Source organism: Protomyctophum parallelum, assembly GCF_964188405.1.
Source record: "Protomyctophum parallelum genome assembly, chromosome: 4".
Taxonomy (NCBI): Eukaryota; Metazoa; Chordata; class Actinopteri; order Myctophiformes; family Myctophidae; genus Protomyctophum; species Protomyctophum parallelum.
Genome location: NC_139700.1, coordinates 23,051,702 through 23,070,777, shown reverse-complemented (window position 1 = coordinate 23,070,777; position 19,076 = coordinate 23,051,702). Strand labels below are relative to the sequence as shown.

Here is a 19,076-nt window from a genome sequence, read left to right as displayed (position 1 = left end):
TCTCCCAGGTAGACCTCATCAGTCTCATCTGTTCCATCTCAACTCTCCTGTAGGCCCATTCGATGCAGTGCTTTTATGCTACAGTACCTACGGGCACCATCATGTTTCTTTGCATCTTGCCAACCTATTTCCTCAGTGTGTAAAACCTTTATAGCATTTGGAACTGAGCCTAATGACGTGCTGTTGAAACCACAATTAAAAACGTGTTGTTCGATCTGAAGAGATCAAATTGTTTACAAGTGGTTTCATTCCCTCCTCCCGCAGCAGCGTCCATATGAGCTTACTTCACTCACAGAAACGGTACACTGCTGATTGATCAGATCCCGCTGGACTTTGTTGATTTCTGTCAAGATAAATGTGTTCAATCAAACGTTATGGGGGGAAAAAACGGAGACCTAAAACCCCTTCAAACAAAGCAGCAGGGTAAACAAACAGGGTCTGATTGCTTGCTGCAATGAACGAGATAGAACCCAACAGCAAGCCCATCAGGGGTTCTGGCTTTATATATGGCGCCATGGGGATTAATCAATATAGGATGTCTGCTCTCCACCCATGTTCTCAAGAGGAAGAAAGCCATTACCTAGACAACACCGCGGAAACAAAGGGACAACAAGAGCTTATCGACAGGCCAGCCTTAAGCAGGAGCTCCCCAAAACATGATGGGTGGCTGGTCAGTAGGGCCATTTGCTTGTCCTACATGGCCGCAGAGACAAGACGTGTGTATGATCATCAGTCACACTGAGAAACTGTGCAATGAGATCCACTTTGGTGCAGGGCTGCCTTTTTTACGAACAACCACAAATCATTTGAAGAGCCAAGTGGTTTTCACATCTTTTCTGTTTATACTAGCGCAGCAAGAAAAGAATGCCTTTGCTCTCTCTGGGAATAGAGGGTACCCAGCCGCCCAGCATGCGACTTCAGAAGAAGGAAACATTATGGAAGAAATGTGACATGCAACAAAAGGCTGGTCAAAACAAAAGAAGAAAGAACAAAGCTTATTCGACTCTCCTGGCAGTAACAAGCTGACCACTTGAAAGCACCCTGCTGTGCACCCTTCCTCTTTTGACACATGGCTCTCATTCAATAAACTCCACCATCAAGGGATTCAGAGCTAATCTAGTTATGATTCGTTTTAGAGCACTTCTACCACTCTGTCCACATATTGTTAAATGAATGTTTACAGTAAACACCTACCGCAGTGACTGACTGGGATGTGTGTAAGCATGAAATAATGGCAAGTCCTGTTCCTGCAAGTAGTTTGGCAAAACGGCTGGCCTCAATTTCAACATGATGGTAATTATCAATGAAACGTTACAAAGAGCAGTCGGTATCATTATGAGTTTGGATAAACTAACAGCACTGCAGGCATGTGTCTGTGCTAATGACCCAAAGTCTTTGGCTGCTTGTCCGAGCAAAACGATGGAGATTGTTATCTCCCAGTGATGAAATCCTTCCAATGACATTAATAACAGGACTAGGGCTTTTAGGGTGATTTAAATTCAGTTGCGTGCTAGAGTAGCACACCGAAAATAGTCGCTCTGTGACCCCTTGTGAGCTTGTAGATTGGCTATTTTCAGTGCTCAACGTGGCGCGCAACCATGTATAAACCAAGCTTTACGTTTAGATTGGCTTAGTCCTGCCTCTTCAGACTTCACAGAATGAATTCACATCAAATAATGCAAATAGATACCATGCAATACAACCAAAACATAGTTTAGACAAAAACAACCTGACTAATAGCTTTAGGCTGTAGTTATATTTATTTACATTTAACTTGTATAATTAGATACATTTGACATTGAAGCAATTTTCACAAAGAAAGGTGCTTATAGGTTGAGTACACATTAAAACCCTCAGTGTTCATTTAACCATAAGTAAGTAAGTGTGAGTGAGTGTAGTTAGAGTTCGGGAGTTTACTGTGTACAAGGGATACATTTTTGGCATCAGGTTCTAATCTCTGTAACATGGGTGTTTTTCAGTTACACTAATAAAACACTAATAAAACATAACAGCTTATTAGCTGCCATCGTTTGGCCGTTATCATTTGGCTTAAGCGCTTCATTCCTCAGCAGGCCCCTCTGCCCCCTGCTCTGCCTGAGCTTGCACCATACACATGTATATCCACATAGCCTTTGATTCTCTATAATGGCATCAATGAGAGAATGATTAGGAATGTGGGTACATAAAGCAAGAGGGGAAGGCGGGGAGCTCAGCTATTTTATTATAGTTAGCTTAAAAAACAAAGCCATTGGTGTGATTGGTGATGATTAGTACTAGGGCCTGTTTCACCTCAGCATAGGGAATGGTTTTTTCCTCAGGCCCTTGGAATGTTCCTCAAAAGCAAACTATCTGCATGTGTTTGTCTGTGCACATGTATATCGGAACCAGAGAGAGAGAGAGGGAGACAGAGAGAGAACGTGCGTGTGTGTGTGTGTGTGTGTGTGCATGCGCGCGTGCGTGTGTGCACACGCGTGCATGCGTGCATGCGTGCAGCATGTCTGTCTCACCTGTACAGCAGCGTGATCAGTGACGGGGGCTAATTGGACATATTGCACCTGGATGTCCGAGGGGAGGTTGCTGCCTTCTACTGTTGTGCCTGACCCGTCAGCCGATGCCACGGCTATCAGCTGAGCACCACGCAAAACCTGAGGGGGAGAGAGAAGGGGGGGTGGGTCGTTGTGAGGGAGAGAGAGAGAGAGAGAGGGAGAGTCTGTTCACAACATATTCAGTACATTACCAATAATGTTATCATTAAATGATGTTTCGTGGAGACTGGTTGTCTGATTCAATTCTCTGTGTTTACTCCACTGGAAATGTGCTTCCATTGCAAAGCCACATTTATGACATATAGGGCGAGCTGTATTATATAAAGCCTCCACCAAAGTCTACAAGACCAGTTTATAATGCACACACACGCACACACTCTGGTATTAGAAAGAGTTGTGCAGTAGTATCTCTAATGCCTAATCAATACTATTTATCGTACAGAGGTAACGTGCTGAAAATAGCCGATCTACACAACGTGGCTTGATAGGCTTCTAGATCGGCAATTTTCGGCATGCAACACCTTCATCACAGTGAGGTATAAAGAATCTCTCTCTCTGCCCCCCCCCCCCCAACCCCCAAACTGTGGTGCACCTTCTTCTAGGGGGTGCACGACATGAAAAGGCAAATGGTGGTGCTATGGTTTTATTTTAAATATATTAATATTATGCCAATATATTGCAAGCCCTTTTCAGGTTCATATATGTACATAAATAGGAAATCTATATAGCGTATGCAATTTATATTTCCATGTGCAGGGGTGCATCAGCTAGGTCAGGAGGTAACAGGCCAAAAATGTTTGGGAACTGCTGCTCTAGTCTATCCCTCTCTGTCTTTCTCTCTCTCTCTCTGTTTATACATCAAGTTGGAGAGAAACTTTACGGTCCATTCCACTCAATTATATTTTATAGTATTGTAGAGTATTGTTTTCCTGAATTGCATAACTTGATATGCCAGTTGAGGCTCCGTTTTATTAGGTTTCATTTCATTTAATCTCAGTCCTACTGAGAAAAAGAAAAATTATTAGCACAGCATGGCGAGAAGAAGAGATGAGGGATCGCCCATCCAACCCCCACACTGTTGAATGTCAGCCAAGCAACATCATAACACTATGGTTCCAATGCACTAATTACAGTACAGCACAGTCTCTCCGTTAAATCAATCAGTAACGCCCAGCGCTCAGGATGGAGATTGATAAAAGGACGGAGATTTATTGATATCAAAACCGATCGCATCGCTCCACAGGCTGGGAGCGTCTGTTGCGCAACATTCAATGTTATTTTCCGGTGGGACGTCATCGAAAATGTTCCCTCCCATTTTAGCCGATGGGACAGAAAATCTTAAAATGTGAATAACTCTTGATCTAAATCATAACGTCCAATTCTAAGCAAGATTGTGTGTTAGACGGCCCATCGCGGTCCCGTCGCTAGTCACGTTAGAATTAATCATACCTCCCGTTGTTGTCGGTCGCCTTGGGAGTGTTTTGGCTACATCTAGCTACATCCGGGATAGCGCCTGGTCCGTCGCTAAATGTGCTCTGTTGCTATAAATCGCTGGGCGCTATGATTTAATGGATTAAATAACCAAAGTTCGGGGTGATAACTAATTCTAACCCTACCCTAATTCCAAAACAAGCTCTTGAAAAGTGATGACCAAGAAAAATGTACTGTTTCCATAGCATTCATGATCTTTTTATCCTTAGACATCCGATTCTCACAAAGATGGCTGTACAAGTACCCCCCCCCCCCCCCCCCCCACACACACACACACACACACACACACACACACACACACAAAGGAATGCTGTCTAATTGGTTCACTGAACATGCAAGACTGTGCCAAAGACATGCCAAGCTAACATACAATCATAACGTCCATACAGACACACAGGAAGACAAATGAAAGGAAACATTCACTCAGCTTTGTGTCTGTGTGCAAGCTTGTTTCACTCACACAGAAGTTATGGTCTATTATGGTGAATGTGGTTCAAGGCTTCCCCCAAAATAAGTTCATTTTCTCAAAGGGTAAGGCTTTTCTGGTTTGAAATAAAGCCATGCCAACATTTAATGAGTATTCTCTCCCAGTCTCATGGTCCCTGGCTCTGGCTGTACTGTCTGAAGCAAGTTTCCCCCCCCCCCATCCTCTCCTATGTCTCGTTCCTAGAGGGCTCCATATGTGCCTCGTCTCTGTGTGTGCCTATATCTATGTGCACGCTCTCAGCCATGTGATGCGGGAGTCTGTCCATCTCCAGCCCTCCTCTTGTAGGCTCCTCAGCCCTTGGACCAGCTGGGAACAGGCTCAACAGACATTCTCAATTTGGGGGGAGAATATGCAAGTCTGCAGAAAAGAGATAAAAAAAAACCCCAAACCTCCCAAACCTCAATTACAGACGCTGTTTGTTGCCCCCTAACCTTTCCAAACTCCCCTCCCCCTGTCGGCCCAACCTTCGCTTTGAAGCTCAGACTCGGTGACGTGCCCTGAAAGTTCAGCCAACCCCCTCTGGTGCCCGCCGGCTCGCCGCGACATCTAAAAAGACTTTGCCATCCTCACCACAGTCTGCCGCCTCATCGCCAAATCACGGGCCCAGCCAGCCCCGATGGAAGCTATTAGCATGCAAAGCCTCCCTGACTCAGCCTGATCAGAAGACCAACATGCGATCAGGCACAAGCGATGCGTTGGTTGGGCGAGCTAGACCCTCAATGTGCTGGAATGCTAGTATGGACAGGGACAAATGAATCATCGCTTTGATGAACTATTTATGCCGATCAATTGGAACATTAGCCCTGATGACTACAAGGTGTGATAAGTCACCAGACAGCTGAGCAAAGCACAAACAAATGGCTCATGCCAACAGTGCGTGGTAAGAGGTCAACTCTGACAAATCCAGACGGATACACAAACAGCTGTCTTGCTCTTCCTTCATCATAGGAATCCATGCTCACCTCCCTTCTGGATCACTGTCTCCTTAATAAGGCTTATAAATGGCTTATGCCATGTGTTTTTCTGGATCTGTGTAGAATGTGGATGTGTTTATTTGTATGGGCATTAAGGCATGACGGTGTGCCTTTATGGTCCAAATGGCGTATCTAAATGTGTTTAATGGGATTCAATGGATGCTCTGGTCAACACGTGAGACAGTAAACACTTTCGTGACTCGTCCAATTAGATTCTAAAACGTCCTTTTGAGAGCAGCTCACATTCTCAGCTGTGTGGAGCGGCACAGAGGCACACGGAGGCATTTACACATTTGGAATGGTTTGTGAGATCTCTGCAGCGATTACACAGGAACTTCCGCAAACTACATCCTGTCCCACGGCTTGCTTTTAAGGACAACTCGTCCTCACTAACCGGGCCCAATACTGACACACTTTGCCTGCGAGCACAGTTCCATCAAACACAATGAAAGATTGTCTGCAACACACTCAAGGCAGACGTGTACACTGAGCACATAAAATGAAACACCAGTTTTATAGTCACCAAAGAAAACAGCAGTATGCTCGGAAGATTTGCCATTTTATTCGCGCTATGGAAAAATAAACCATTAGTTCTATTTTTTTCAGTTACCTCAACAGTGAACAAATGAAGACATTTTGGGCTTATATATCTCCAAGGTGAACTGTCCCAGATTGAGGAGTAAACTCAAACATCACGCCATGAGCCAAGCACCATGCTGATGGGTAGAAGAGTAATACTAGGATTTGTATTGAGTGGTCTACAGTAGACTCTACTACACACTATGTGAAAGCCAACTGGCCACCCCACCCCAAACTCGAACAAGCTGTAGTTACCTGTCACTCAAATTAGGAGATATCACATTGCAAAAAGTCATGGACATTGATGTAAACAATGCAAAAAGATTTGCGATGTATGAGAAAGAAGGCAGTTGTAGTATTGCTTGGAGGTGATGGGGTGAATTGCTTATAGGTGACAGGGCATAATGCTTGGGAAAAGTTTAGTGTTCATAAATTGACCCGTAACTTGGCATAATGCCTCCATGTAGGCCTACTGCTAATAAAAAGAACATGTAGATGAGAGTGAGAAACAACAGAGAGTGTCTTTGAGCAGACCAGGCCAAGTTGACAATTTTGCTTGGAATGCTTAACTGCTTTTGGACTTCCAAGTGCTGGGATGACCTATTTCTTTTTAAAACACAGCCTTGTGTATTGCATTTGACACAATGAGCTCAATCTGTCAGAATATGGCTAGTGCAGTGGTTCGTAAGTGCTTTAGGTACCATTCACCTCCAGCTTTTAGGGATTGGGGCCCTAAAATAATGAGCGTTGGCTGACTGGCCACCTCTGTACTAAAAAGCCAGAGTAGAGTGGACAGGCAGGATTTAAGGGCTGTGTCAGAAAACACTGCAGCTCACCCTTGACAAAGCTGGGGGGGGGGGGGCGGACGTGGAACAATCAAGAGCATCTTAAATTCCCTGTAGTTCGCTAGTTGCTATGACCTTCAGAAAAGGATAGAATAAAATCTTTCACTGATGCTGTAATGGGTTCAACAGTATTGGATCCAGGGTAGTGCGGAAATATAGCAACGAGAGCGAGAGAAGGCAGACAGAAAAGCAAACAACAACATCAGCCTAATGCAAAAAACATTTGGGTTGTCCAGATTGAAAGACAATAACCAACTGTACAAACACGGACATTTCTCCAAGTCTTCGTCTGAAGCCGTCAAGAGCATTTCAAACTGACCGTTTTCCACTTTCACTTCACGTGAGATCAGTTAAAAGCTGAATAATGAGAGCACACAATACTCGGGTTGTTCAGACAATGACGAGAGAGCATTTGGATTGCCATCGCGTATTGAGTCGCTGTTAGGCATGGGATTCTCAAAAGTGATGTCTGTGACTGCGTCAGAATCCCTTTTCAAATCAAAAACATTTCTTGGATGAAGTTGGATCTGAATGCAGGATGGCACCAATTCCCTACTGTAGATCTCTGGGGCCCAGCTGTGCACCAGACCGTTACAGAGTGAGTGCGTTCCAGCTCTGAAGAGTTCGCTTCACCCCCTGTCTTCACCAAAGTCTACTGGTATATCCCATCATACCCCCCACAATCCGACACAAAACAACACCATACACAAGGCTTTTTTCATTTTCCTTCAACTTTGTGTTCTTGCTTTAAAAAAGAGCAATACTAATCTGGTTCCTATCATTCCCTGTGGAATACAGGCTCCTCTTCTTTCAGATGTTGACAAAAAAGTAAATTAAAAAAGAATCACATGGGGAAATGAAAAACAAAAAAAATCAGCAGCATTTGGAGTTGGAACTTCCTCCCGGCTTCACAGCCGTCAACAACATCTGCAGCCCTCCTGAGCCGGGACAGATGTCCAGGACGAACCACTAGCACTGAGAGAGAGGGAGAGAATGAGGAGGCAGCACAGAAAGACAACGTTTTGGCCGCAACTGGACTGTAAAGATGCCCATAGACACAGTGGTCAGTATTCTTGAGTCCTTGTTTAACCTTAAATGGAGTGTGAAAATTAACATACTGGGCGTGGGGCGTAGATCAATGTCTTGTTGCGGTCGTCCCTTTCCCCAGCTGTCTTCTGTTTCGCCACTGGGTGTGATGTCTATTAAAGGTCTCGCAACATGATTTAAGATAGTTTAAGAGAGTTTGACCAGATGAAGAGCCTTGGCTCGAAACGTTGTCAATAAATGTATCTTTTGGAGCATAGGAGTGTGTTCCCTTCTCTTTTCATGATTTAAGATACCACACGGGATAATGAGGACAGCATGTCATTATTTTGGCATGGAACTTGGATATTGATTTGTGAATTATGTTACTCATTTGAAATTGTTGCCTGAGAAGTTGGTTTCACCAACTTCTCCCTACCCGATACTGTTTCAATAGCGAAGGCCTTCCGTGGCTCAGCAGTCCAGGCACCTTGGCTGGTAATCCAGTCTGGCAGTGAGCCGCGTGTTCGACTCCCGATCCCGACTGCCTTTACTGCATGTCACCCCCCCCCCATCTCTCTCCCCATTTTCCTGTCAGCCTACTGTCTATCTCTCCATAAAAAGATTTAATAAAATAAAGGCGAAAGCCAAAAAAATAAAAAATAAAAATAGCGAATGCCTCCTGGTTATAAATCTGCATAAAACGTGCAGCAACCCGTACCTAACTGATCCTGCTGCTTCCCATCTCCACCCACACCATCACAATATTTCTACACCACAACGTGACACCTGGTCTCAATCAAGCCTTCCCTCGCATCTTCTCAGCACTCCCACCAGCAGACTGGGACACAGATTGGACAAAACCAGCTTGGATCCAGGACGAGCAAATCAAAAGGGGCTGATGACAAAAATAACAGCTGTAATTAAGCGTTAGGCCCCTGAAAAAAAAGGAAGTGAGTTCCTGTAAACACTTGTCAGTTGCCTTTAGCCTGAATCCAAGCTTGGCCTTCTGATCAACATAGGGATTTTTACAATGTCAGTGATGACTTTATCATGCTTCTAATTATGCTATGAGTGTAATGCTATGTGAATAGACGGAGTCAGCAGAGATGATATATAGTACAAAGGTTGCAAATTCCATTTGCAATATAGGACCCTGGGCTCTGAAAGCACCCTGAGAGAAGAACACAAACAGAACCCAGCCACACCCTCACCCAGCACTTTCACACAATATGACCCAGGTCTCTAATGAAAGACTATGAAAGACATCTGTCATCTGAGATCATCCCATTAGTAACCCATTAGATTATCTAAATCACTGAGACAACACATCTGTCACATTCAACTCATTTTACTGCTTCTTTGTCAAGTGCCAGACCCATTAAATAAGGAAACACAACACTGCTCTGAGAACTGTCCTCATCATAGTATTGTTGTTTGAGTCGACGTTGTCTTTTCTCATGTCCTGTTCTCTCGGGAACTGTCTGCGGACAACCATGGGAATGGACAGCCAGGCAGCTGAAACCGTGTCCCTGTCATGATCCTGCTGGTGTTGAATCTTAAGGACCATTAAGATTGGGACCATGGAAGCATGGCTTGGTGAAGCTTGGCTGTATGTTGAAGAATGACATAGGTCTGGTGAGAAAGGACCTGGAAGTACTGAGGGACTGGGATTGGGTTTTCTTTATCCTACGATTTTGCAACACATTTCTTCACCCAGTGTCAATTATCTAATGTAATCCTGGGCGCTACACTTCCTCTGCCAACCTGGGGAGAGCAACGAACTGACCTAATGCTTCCTTCTATGCATGTTTAAGCTGCATCTTTTCACCTGACAGGGGGGAGTTTCCCCAGCCGGACGCAGCGCATGGAAGGAACACGTTATTCCAAGCAGTTCCTTTCCCCTCCATCAGGCGCGCCCTGGCTGGACAGGGGGAGGTCGTTTAGAGACCTGGAGAAGTACTGAGGTAGGGCCTGGCCCTACGATTGTTCTCAGCATGGCCTGAGCATATTGAGGAATTGCCAATGCATGATGAGGAATGGCCTGGGCATGTTGAGGGATGGCCTGGGCCCGGGGAGGCAGGGCTTGGGTCCAAAGAGGAAGGGCCTGTTCTAGGTCTGCATTATTGGTGAGTCACAGTCAAGCACATCTGTCAAACAGACTCCGGTCCACCCGGGAGAGAATACACCACTGGTGCTAGCACCCTCTGTGCTGACTAGGATAGACACAGGATCTGATGGTAATTCCGACGGAGCATTAGTCCGACATGCGCGAACAACGGTTGGAACATGTGCTGCTCCCGTGCTTGCGGTTATGGTTAGGGTTTGAGGTAGGTTGTCGGTCTAATGACTGTTGGACCAATAATAGTGTCGGAACTAAAGCCTGTACCCCAACCCAAGCAAAAAGTGATCTAAAAATCACACCCCTGCAAAGTGAGGGGCGCTTTTATCATGATACATCATCTCATTCAGGCTAGTCTTGCGTTGCCAGACTCACAATTTTCAAATACTTCTGTCATACAGTCTGGAGCAACGGAAGCTCTGTCATGAGTAAACGATAAAGCTGGAGGGGCTATATATATATATATAAAAATGGGATGGAGGTCAACTGTGTTTCGGGTCTCTCAACATCATACGCCTCACTCAGGCGACCCAGACGGGGTTGATCAAATCCCGATTTACGTCCCAGTAGCTACCCTCGATCAGTCCATCAGCGAATGAGCAAGGCCACACAATCCGTTGCTCCGGAATTACTCTGCCGGGACTGGGAGAACCAAATTCTTGCACGTGGAAGGACTAGGCTCTGTGGGTTGACTCCTGTCCGGGCCCCTCCTACGTCTCACCAGGTCCACTCCTGCTCTCACCAGGCCCAGGACCTGTGCGTTGCACCAGACTCCCAGCACCAGGCACTCCATTCAGGAGTGGTGGATTATAATGGCCCTCCTAAAGGCCTCACCAAGGTTTGTTGGGCTTCCTCCTCACGGAGGACACAGGCTGGGGCGCTAGCCCATACTGCTCACCCGGGTGCCATATATATATAATTTAAGAAAGACAATTAAAAACAAAAAGAACACTAAAACTCGGCTTCCAATCATGCACCTGTAACCAGTTGTAGTTCACAGTGTGAAGCTCAATAGTTTAGGTCACCCAGGGGTATTGTCCGTACTGATTGATTGATAGACAGACATACAGACAGACAGACACACACACGGACAGACACACGTAGCTGTTCATTGGAGACTGTGTGTCACCGCTGACATTATTGACAGATACGTCTTGATCACATGACTACAGAGAGTGGTGTCATGAGTCAAGGAATCCAGCGGGAAATGCTTTGATTGTGCGACCAATGGTTCAAGAGTTATAAGCCAAAATGTGAACCGGCCAATATAGCTCCACCATGAAGCCGATTAGAAAGATCCTATTGGGAATGTGTGTGCGTGCAAAGTTTCATGGCAATTGGACGCTGCATTCCCAATTTGTGTAAATATTGTGCAAACTGGGCCACTCCCTCAAACCTTTGAAAAAATCTGACAGATGTTTCTTGATCACATGACTACATAGATAATGTGTGCCAATATGCTTGGGGTAGTAGCCTGGTGGGGATAAATATACACATACACAGCACAAGGACAGTCTCTCACGAATGGACAGACACAGAGCTGCACAGATTATGTGGAGGATTTCCTGATCTTGACCTCTTATCTCCCCGCCATGATGCCACAAGGACACAAAGCAGACCACTGTTCTTTTGAAACAGGATCTACCACTAATAGAGCTCTTATAAGCATTGCACAGACAAACGTACACTATACAGGCCAGGGTCGTAAAACCTCCTCGTTTGTAACTCTCTTTCATGCTCCCCCCATTCTTACCAGAAAGCCTCACCTCTAACGTCTTGCCCTAGACTACAGGACTTTGAACTGGACTACAGGACTTTGAACAAATCCTCTAACGTCTTGCCCTAGACTACAGGACTTTGAACTGGACTACAGGACTTTGAACAAATCCTCTAACGTCTTGCCCTAGACTACAGGACTTTGAACTGGACTACAGGACTTTGAACAAATCCTCTAACTTCTTGCCCTGGACTACATGCACACTATCAGCAACATTCCTGGGCAGAGAGAGAAATAGAGCTATTAGATAGATAGATAGATAGAATACTTTATTGGCAGTTTAAGAAAATTACAGAAAATGACATCATTTTAAAATACGCCAAATGGACTTAGACACAAAAAAGCCTTCGCTTGTTTCCATTGTGGTCCACTTTGTGACATGAAACTATACACATACATACTGTACAGACAAAACAACCATGGAACATATAATACATAATCCTTATATATAAGGCTGGGAGCTATATACATAGGACAAGAGGTACCCTGAGGGAATAGTCCTGAGCATGGGAGATGGGCTATCCAGGGTCGGAAGCTAACTATGAGCAGTTAGTGTGTAGATGGAGCCATGATTTCAGGTCTTTCCTAAATATTGCAATAGTTGCAATAGAATTTAGGGATTTCAGGGCTGGAGGGAGTGCATTCCACAGAGTAGTGGCTGCATAGAAAAAAGCATTTTTTCCCATGAGTGTCCTGAAACTGGGGGGAACTAGACTAAAATTGAACCCCAGGTCTCATCTTACCTCTGCCCACTTTAGTAGCCTGGGATGGCTAAGGGTGGAGGAGAGAGTATCCCAGCTCTCATTGTGTCTGGTCTTCAAGATCCTAGGTGCCTCTGTTCCAGAGTACCTGCTGGGCTACCTGCCCAGAGTGAGGGATGCTCACAGGTACTCAACCTGTCTTTTCTGATGACTGTATAGTTTTCTATCTCTATCTCGATGTCCTTGATGGAATCATCGAGTCTAGTTTCAGAAAAGGAAATTATACCAACCCTGCCATTGTCAAACATGTCTCTGACTTGATCGATGTATAGTACGAGACTACGTATGTTCAAATGAACAGCCGCAGCTCCCGCCCGGCTTGCTCCAACCGCAGCTCACGGCACAGCGCCGCTGATGCCGCTGACGGGCTGTCGTCCCGGTCGGGGGATCCGTCCGGATCCGCTGTCCGATGACTGGAGAACGTCAGAATGCTCGACGCTAGTCCGAAGCGCCGGCGACGGCTACTCAAAGTAGCAGGTTAGCCACCCGGCTAAAGGAACTTGACAAGCCTACCTAGGCTGATGACAGCTACGAGGGGATCCGAGGAAACGATCCGCTGTCGCTTTACACTTCAGTTCACCACTCAGGTAGGAAAAACGCTGGCTCACAGATCTATTGTTGTAGATTGTGTAAAAAAGTTGTCATAAAGACAAGACGCCAAGCGTTGTCAGTTTACTCACGACACAGCAGCACCAACCCGCTGCTGCTAGCGTTCCTCTCTGACAGCTTACATAGCCTGTGCTACAGGCCAAGGGTTTGCTCAAGAACTAATAACAACAAACTACTCCTGTCTAAATGAGTCTTACACACTGCTCAAGCATCTTGCTTTGTGTAGTCGAACATGACAAATCCAGATTTGACCGCTGACCAAAGCTGCCACACCTTTGCTGAAGCAAACTTGCTGAACCCATTATGAGGTGACGTGTTTGGCGGCGGTTGGACACTGCACGCACACGCACACGCACACACGCACACACACACACACACACAACTATAGTTGTGAGGACATCAACATTTCAGGAATCTTGTTAAAAGTTTTTTTTTTAACCTAAACCCGAAAATAATTAACCGATTTAGAAGCTCACGAGTCGCACTGGGATATTTTGTGAGCCTGTAGATCTGCTATTTTCACTGTGTCACTGTGAATCCTCAGTAGAAATCAGTTAGAACTGCAACCTTAACTCCTAAACATACATAACCTCTAAATGTCTAACCCTAATCCTGACTGTATCCAACCTGAATCTTTTCCTAATCTTTTCCCCACAATGTCTACTTCTCACATTCTATTAGATTAGTTGACCCTCGAGTATACACACACAAATATGAGCTCAGAGAAAATCGGATCCAAACAGGCAGAAGAGCCAAACATCAACACTGCCTTCTCTCTCTCTCTCTCTCTCTCTCCTCACGGATGTAATCTGACCGGGCCTAGTAGTTGGGTTCTGTGTTGGCAGGTCCTGGCAGTGGTGCTGGTGGGACTGGTGGTGCCGCGCTGGACTCCCAGTTCCCACACTGACCCAGAACAAGGCAGCTAGGGAGGCTCTGACAGATGCGACGCAACATATGCTTGGCAGGAAGAGAAAGCTGAGGGGTTCGCTGGATGCGGGCAGCGTGTGTGCTTGTGAGGAGTGTGTGTTTGTTTAAGCGTGTGCGGGGGGATTTTGAGCGAAAAGAGAAGTGCATAAAAACTCAACATTCACTTTTTAGCCTGTTGGGGGGTGGGTGGGGGATCCACCCCCCCGACAGGCCAGGTCAAGATCAGTCAGTGATGCAGGGCTTTTTCGATGGCAGGGTCTGCAAATGTAGTAGAGATGTTTATGGCTCTCCTCCCGAGGGGAAGATGTGTTGGATGTCAGTGTGAGACAGGCAGAACACCATGAACTTGGTGAGAACTAAGAGGCTTGCTGGAAAGGCACGCTTTGCAGCCCTTGTTTCATTTTAATACATGGGAGAGCTCCCATACTGGCACTGGATACCACAAGTGTTGTTTATGTATGTGTATGTTTATGTGTCTCTCTGTGTGTGTGTGTGTGTGTGTGTGTGTGTGTGTGTGTGTGTGTGTGTGTGTGTGTGTGTGTGTGTGTGTGTGTGTGTGTGTGTGTGTGTGTGTGTGTGTGTGTGTGAAAAAGAGAGAGGGGGACAAAAAGTGATATTCCTTTCCAGTTCACAGCCACTCTGCCTTCCCAGCTTTCACTCAAGGACAACAGAGAACATCTCTTCCAGGCGGTCTCTCTTTTTGCCTCCTCGCCTCCTCATAATCAGTCGCTCCTTTCATCATTCAAACCTTCCATTTGGTCTGCATCAGTGCAGTTAGATCACAGCAGAGAGAGAAGGGCACTAGATAACAGGTTGAAGCAAACGGTGGAGTGCAGTAAAACAACAGTTAATTTAAAGCTCTCTCTTTCTCTTCCTCTCTCTCTCTCATCCTCTCTTTCTCTCTGATCAGCATGAAAGGCTTTGCTTTTCATTTAATGGGACAGCATAAAGCCCGGGATCTGGCTTTGTCCAGAATTGTGGCGCACGGTTCGAAGACTAGTGATCGACCGATATGGTTTTTGGCCGATATTTCCGATCACCGATTAGTGGACAAATCAAAAAGCCGATAGCCGATATTATGAGCCGATTATTTAAGTAAAAAACCCCATAAATTCCAACACAAGAATTCCTTGAAATGCATTATTGATATTTATCGCTTATAAAAAAGGAAGTGCAAGAAGCACCAACATCGTTACAGTAACACTTCCCCCCTCCATCAAATGCAGCTTTTTTTTAAATTGCATGTACTGTAGCAGCATATATATGTATCTATGTAGTATGTATGTATCTATCTATATATTTATCTATGAATGCACCAAGTGTAAGTGTGTGTGTGTGTGTGTGTGTGTGTGTGTGTGTGTGTGTGTGTGTGTGTGTGTGTGTGTGTGTGTGTGTGTGTGTGTCCAGATTGTCCAGAACCGCCCCAAAAAGGCCTCTGCCCGGGCTCTGGACCGGGCCCATGCCCAGCATCCATAATATGGAGCTGGCCTGTTCTGACCTCACAGCACTCCATATTTGGGCATGCCTGACACAGAAGACAGAACTCCACAAGCTGGCTGCCTATACTCCCTATTTGGGCATAAAAGGGAGACAGACATAATTACTGGGTGGGGCATTCATTTCCAACTTGCATCGTTCCAAGTAGGTCAGTGCCCAATGGGCTGTAGAGGCACTACTAGTTTATCAAAATTGGTGATCTACAAGCCCACAGCACATTGCAGCATGACATGTTGAGAGCTTGTAGATCTGCTGCCCAAACTCTCCAAAGCCATGTGACCTTGTTTGCCACTTTCAAGATCACTGGCCACTTTTTTAATGCATGTAGAATTTGTTTTTACCATTCATTTTATAGCAATAAAAGACAATATGTCTCAAAAGTCAAAACACTGGCCAACAATAAAATTATTGGCAACTAATTATAGCTAACATGCAATAATCATATTAGGCTGGTCAGGATGGGGGAAAAAAACGCTGTCCTTCAGTTGGCTGACACGCGCACACACACACACACACACACACACACACACACACACACACACACACACACACACACACACACACACACACACACACACACACACACACACACACACACACACACACACACACACACACACACACACACACACACACACACACACACACACACACACACACACACACACGCACGCACGCACGCACGCACGCACGCACGCACGCACGCACACACACACGCACGCACGCACACGCGCACGCACGCACACGCGCCCACACGGACACAACCGGCAATCAATACAACTTGTTACAGCTGTTGTTTGCAGCGTTAGCAGGCAGCAGCTAGCTTGGCTAACGTAGTTCTACCACTGCTCTCTGTGACTCTGTCCCTCTCACGTGTGGATTTTATTTTGGTTAATTGAAGATGAAAACAGCAAAGCTTTTTACGGTTACAAGGTTAGTAGCCTATAATCCTTTCTCCTCCCTGCGGCCATCTCTCTGACTCCGTGTGTGTGTGTGTGTGTGTGTGTGTGTGTGTGTGAGAGAGAGAGAGAGAGAGGACTCAGAGGAGACGTCAGTCTGTAGAGCAGAGCTAAGCCGTGTCTACTCCTCCGGGGGTGGAGCACAGCAGTGGGAGAGTCAGACACGCAGCTATACATTTCCGTACAACCGTACTCTACCGGATTTTCAATGAAAGTGGTTGTTTCACCATGTTTGCGCATTTATGAGAAATATAATAATCGGCCGTTTTTTTTTCGATTATTTGTTTTTAGCACCGATACCGATATTAATTAAAATCATGAATATCGAAGCCGATAATCGGCCGTGGTCGATCACTATCGAAGACTAGCACAGGGTTGACATAAACACTAAAACACTTCTGCAACAATGCAACACACATTCAATCCACACACTCAGACATGCCCAAAACACTTTAAAAGTGAGTAATAATCCACTACACTGCTGCCTCGTAGCAGGCTATAAATCTGCTGTCGTGATACAGAGCAGGACCGGGTGGGGGTGCAGAGAGGTCAGCCTAAAGCCTTTGCAAGGTTTTAACGCCGGTTTCTTCAGCTACAGAGAAACTGATATCTCTGTGACCAGTAAATCTACAGCAGGGTTTTGAACTAGCACCCAAATCCTACATATGGGAGTCAAATTCCTCCATGGCTGCACAATTAATTGTGTATATTTTATTATGACAAAGTCTGCAATTAGCATTGACAGCACGACTGAAGCTTTAAAGTTGTGTAAAAGCCCTAGTACAGCCGAGAAGGGTACACGTGGGGGTTCCAACCCACCGCGGTGCATCAGACTTTGTCGAGCGTCTACTTTATATACGAACACGTGTTGGGTGGAAGGAAGCCAGGTGAGGAGGGTGATATTATTCATTGCATGTATTCCCACGGGCTGGAGAGGCACCTGTCAGCTGGGAGTGTTGGGCAGGAGAAGTAAGACGGACTACGGGGAGGCTCTACATCCTCCCGGTGGGGACTCCTCACTGGCAGGTGAGCCAGCAGGACACAACAGCAGTGACAACACACAGCAACAAACAAATGGGTGAAGGGAGGAATCAATTGACATAACGACAAAATTAGGAAGAAAAAGGGGTACAAAAAATGGCATACCCGTTATACTTTCCATGGATGGAAACAATGGCTAATTTCGCTCCCTGAATCACTGAGACACATTTGATTAAAACCTGTATTGGTGATCTGCTCACCCATGATCGCACACGCAGCATTACTTCCTACTTCCAAGAGTAAAAAAGGAAACCGGCAACATCGAGGATAGCATACTTAGTGCCGGCCGGCTAAGATAAACTTGCACAAGGAAGAGACAGGCAGGCGCACGCACGCACGCGCACACACCCACACGCACACACACACACACACACACTTCACTACACACACACACGCCTGCCCCGGCATCATAACCCCACACACCAGGGGGCCACCCGACAGCTGTGTTGCGGAGGAGGGCAGAGGATGTGAGGTGCGCTGAGGGAAGCACCCAGCTGCTCGCCGGAGAGGAGCGTCTATCTATAGCACGGGGAGATGAAAAGCATGGAGGGGGGGGGGGGGGGGGGTTGAGAGGGAAACGACCTCCAGAGAGGGGGGGAGAAAGTGAGAGAGAGAGTGTGGGCCACTGGGCTAGGCTCTACTGACACAGCCTCAGCACTATCCCGCTGGATTGGAACAACAATGACATCATGCTTAGGCCAATCAGATGTAGCCCTTCTATAAACAGACAGAGTTAGACATGGAAGAAAATACCCATCAGGATTAAAGCTGATCACAAATTTTTTTCTGATGTTTTTCTAACAAATTTGAGGCCTGTGTTATGTGACAGCAATCATCGCAAGAAAACAACCTAATATGTCTCATTCATATTCTACACCCACTATAATTAATATCATACTCGGGTCTCGCCGCATTTAAGTGTCTCTCTATGGCCTTTTCTGGGTTCCATCAGTTTTAAAAGCAGTCTAAATCGATGACATAAAAACACACCAGGCTCAAGTTCACAGAGCTATTCCTGCCTCTTTCCATGGGAATATGCAGGCAAAGGGATCCAGCCATCGAGGTGCGTGTATGTCTGTCTGTCTGCGCGTGTGTGCGTGCGTGCGTGTACGAGTGCACCCACCCGTGCGTGCATTGTGTGTGTGAAAAGCTAGACCTGGAAAACGAGGTTTGTTTTGGCACTGGACTGGTATCATTTTACAGACACTATCAAACTCAAGCTAAAAGGAAAGAGAAAATATAGAAGCTTTATTGGAAGAGGCAGCAAGAAAGTAATCGCGAGGGGAATAACCGGGTTATGACGGGTAATGTGGGGAGAGAGATGGGGAGTGACACGCAGTGAAGGTTGTCGGGATTGGGAATCGAACCCGCAACACACGGTCAGGCTGGATTAGCAGCCTAGGTGCCCAGACCGCTATACCGGCCCAGGCCCACTGTG

General features: G+C 46.0%; 1 protein-coding gene across 4 annotated transcripts in view; it reads right to left on the bottom strand.

Moving 5' to 3' along the window:
* Positions 1–19,076, bottom strand: part of banp (BTG3 associated nuclear protein) — a 44,107-nt gene that overhangs the window by 2,291 nt on the left and 22,740 nt on the right. For all 4 annotated transcript variants that reach the window (XM_083763788.1, XM_083763789.1, XM_083763790.1 and 1 more), the window contains exon 12: positions 2,508–2,645. In XM_083763788.1, the coding sequence (XP_083619914.1) occupies positions 2,508–2,645 (138 nt within the window). The remainder of the gene's footprint in view (positions 1–2,507; positions 2,646–19,076) is intronic.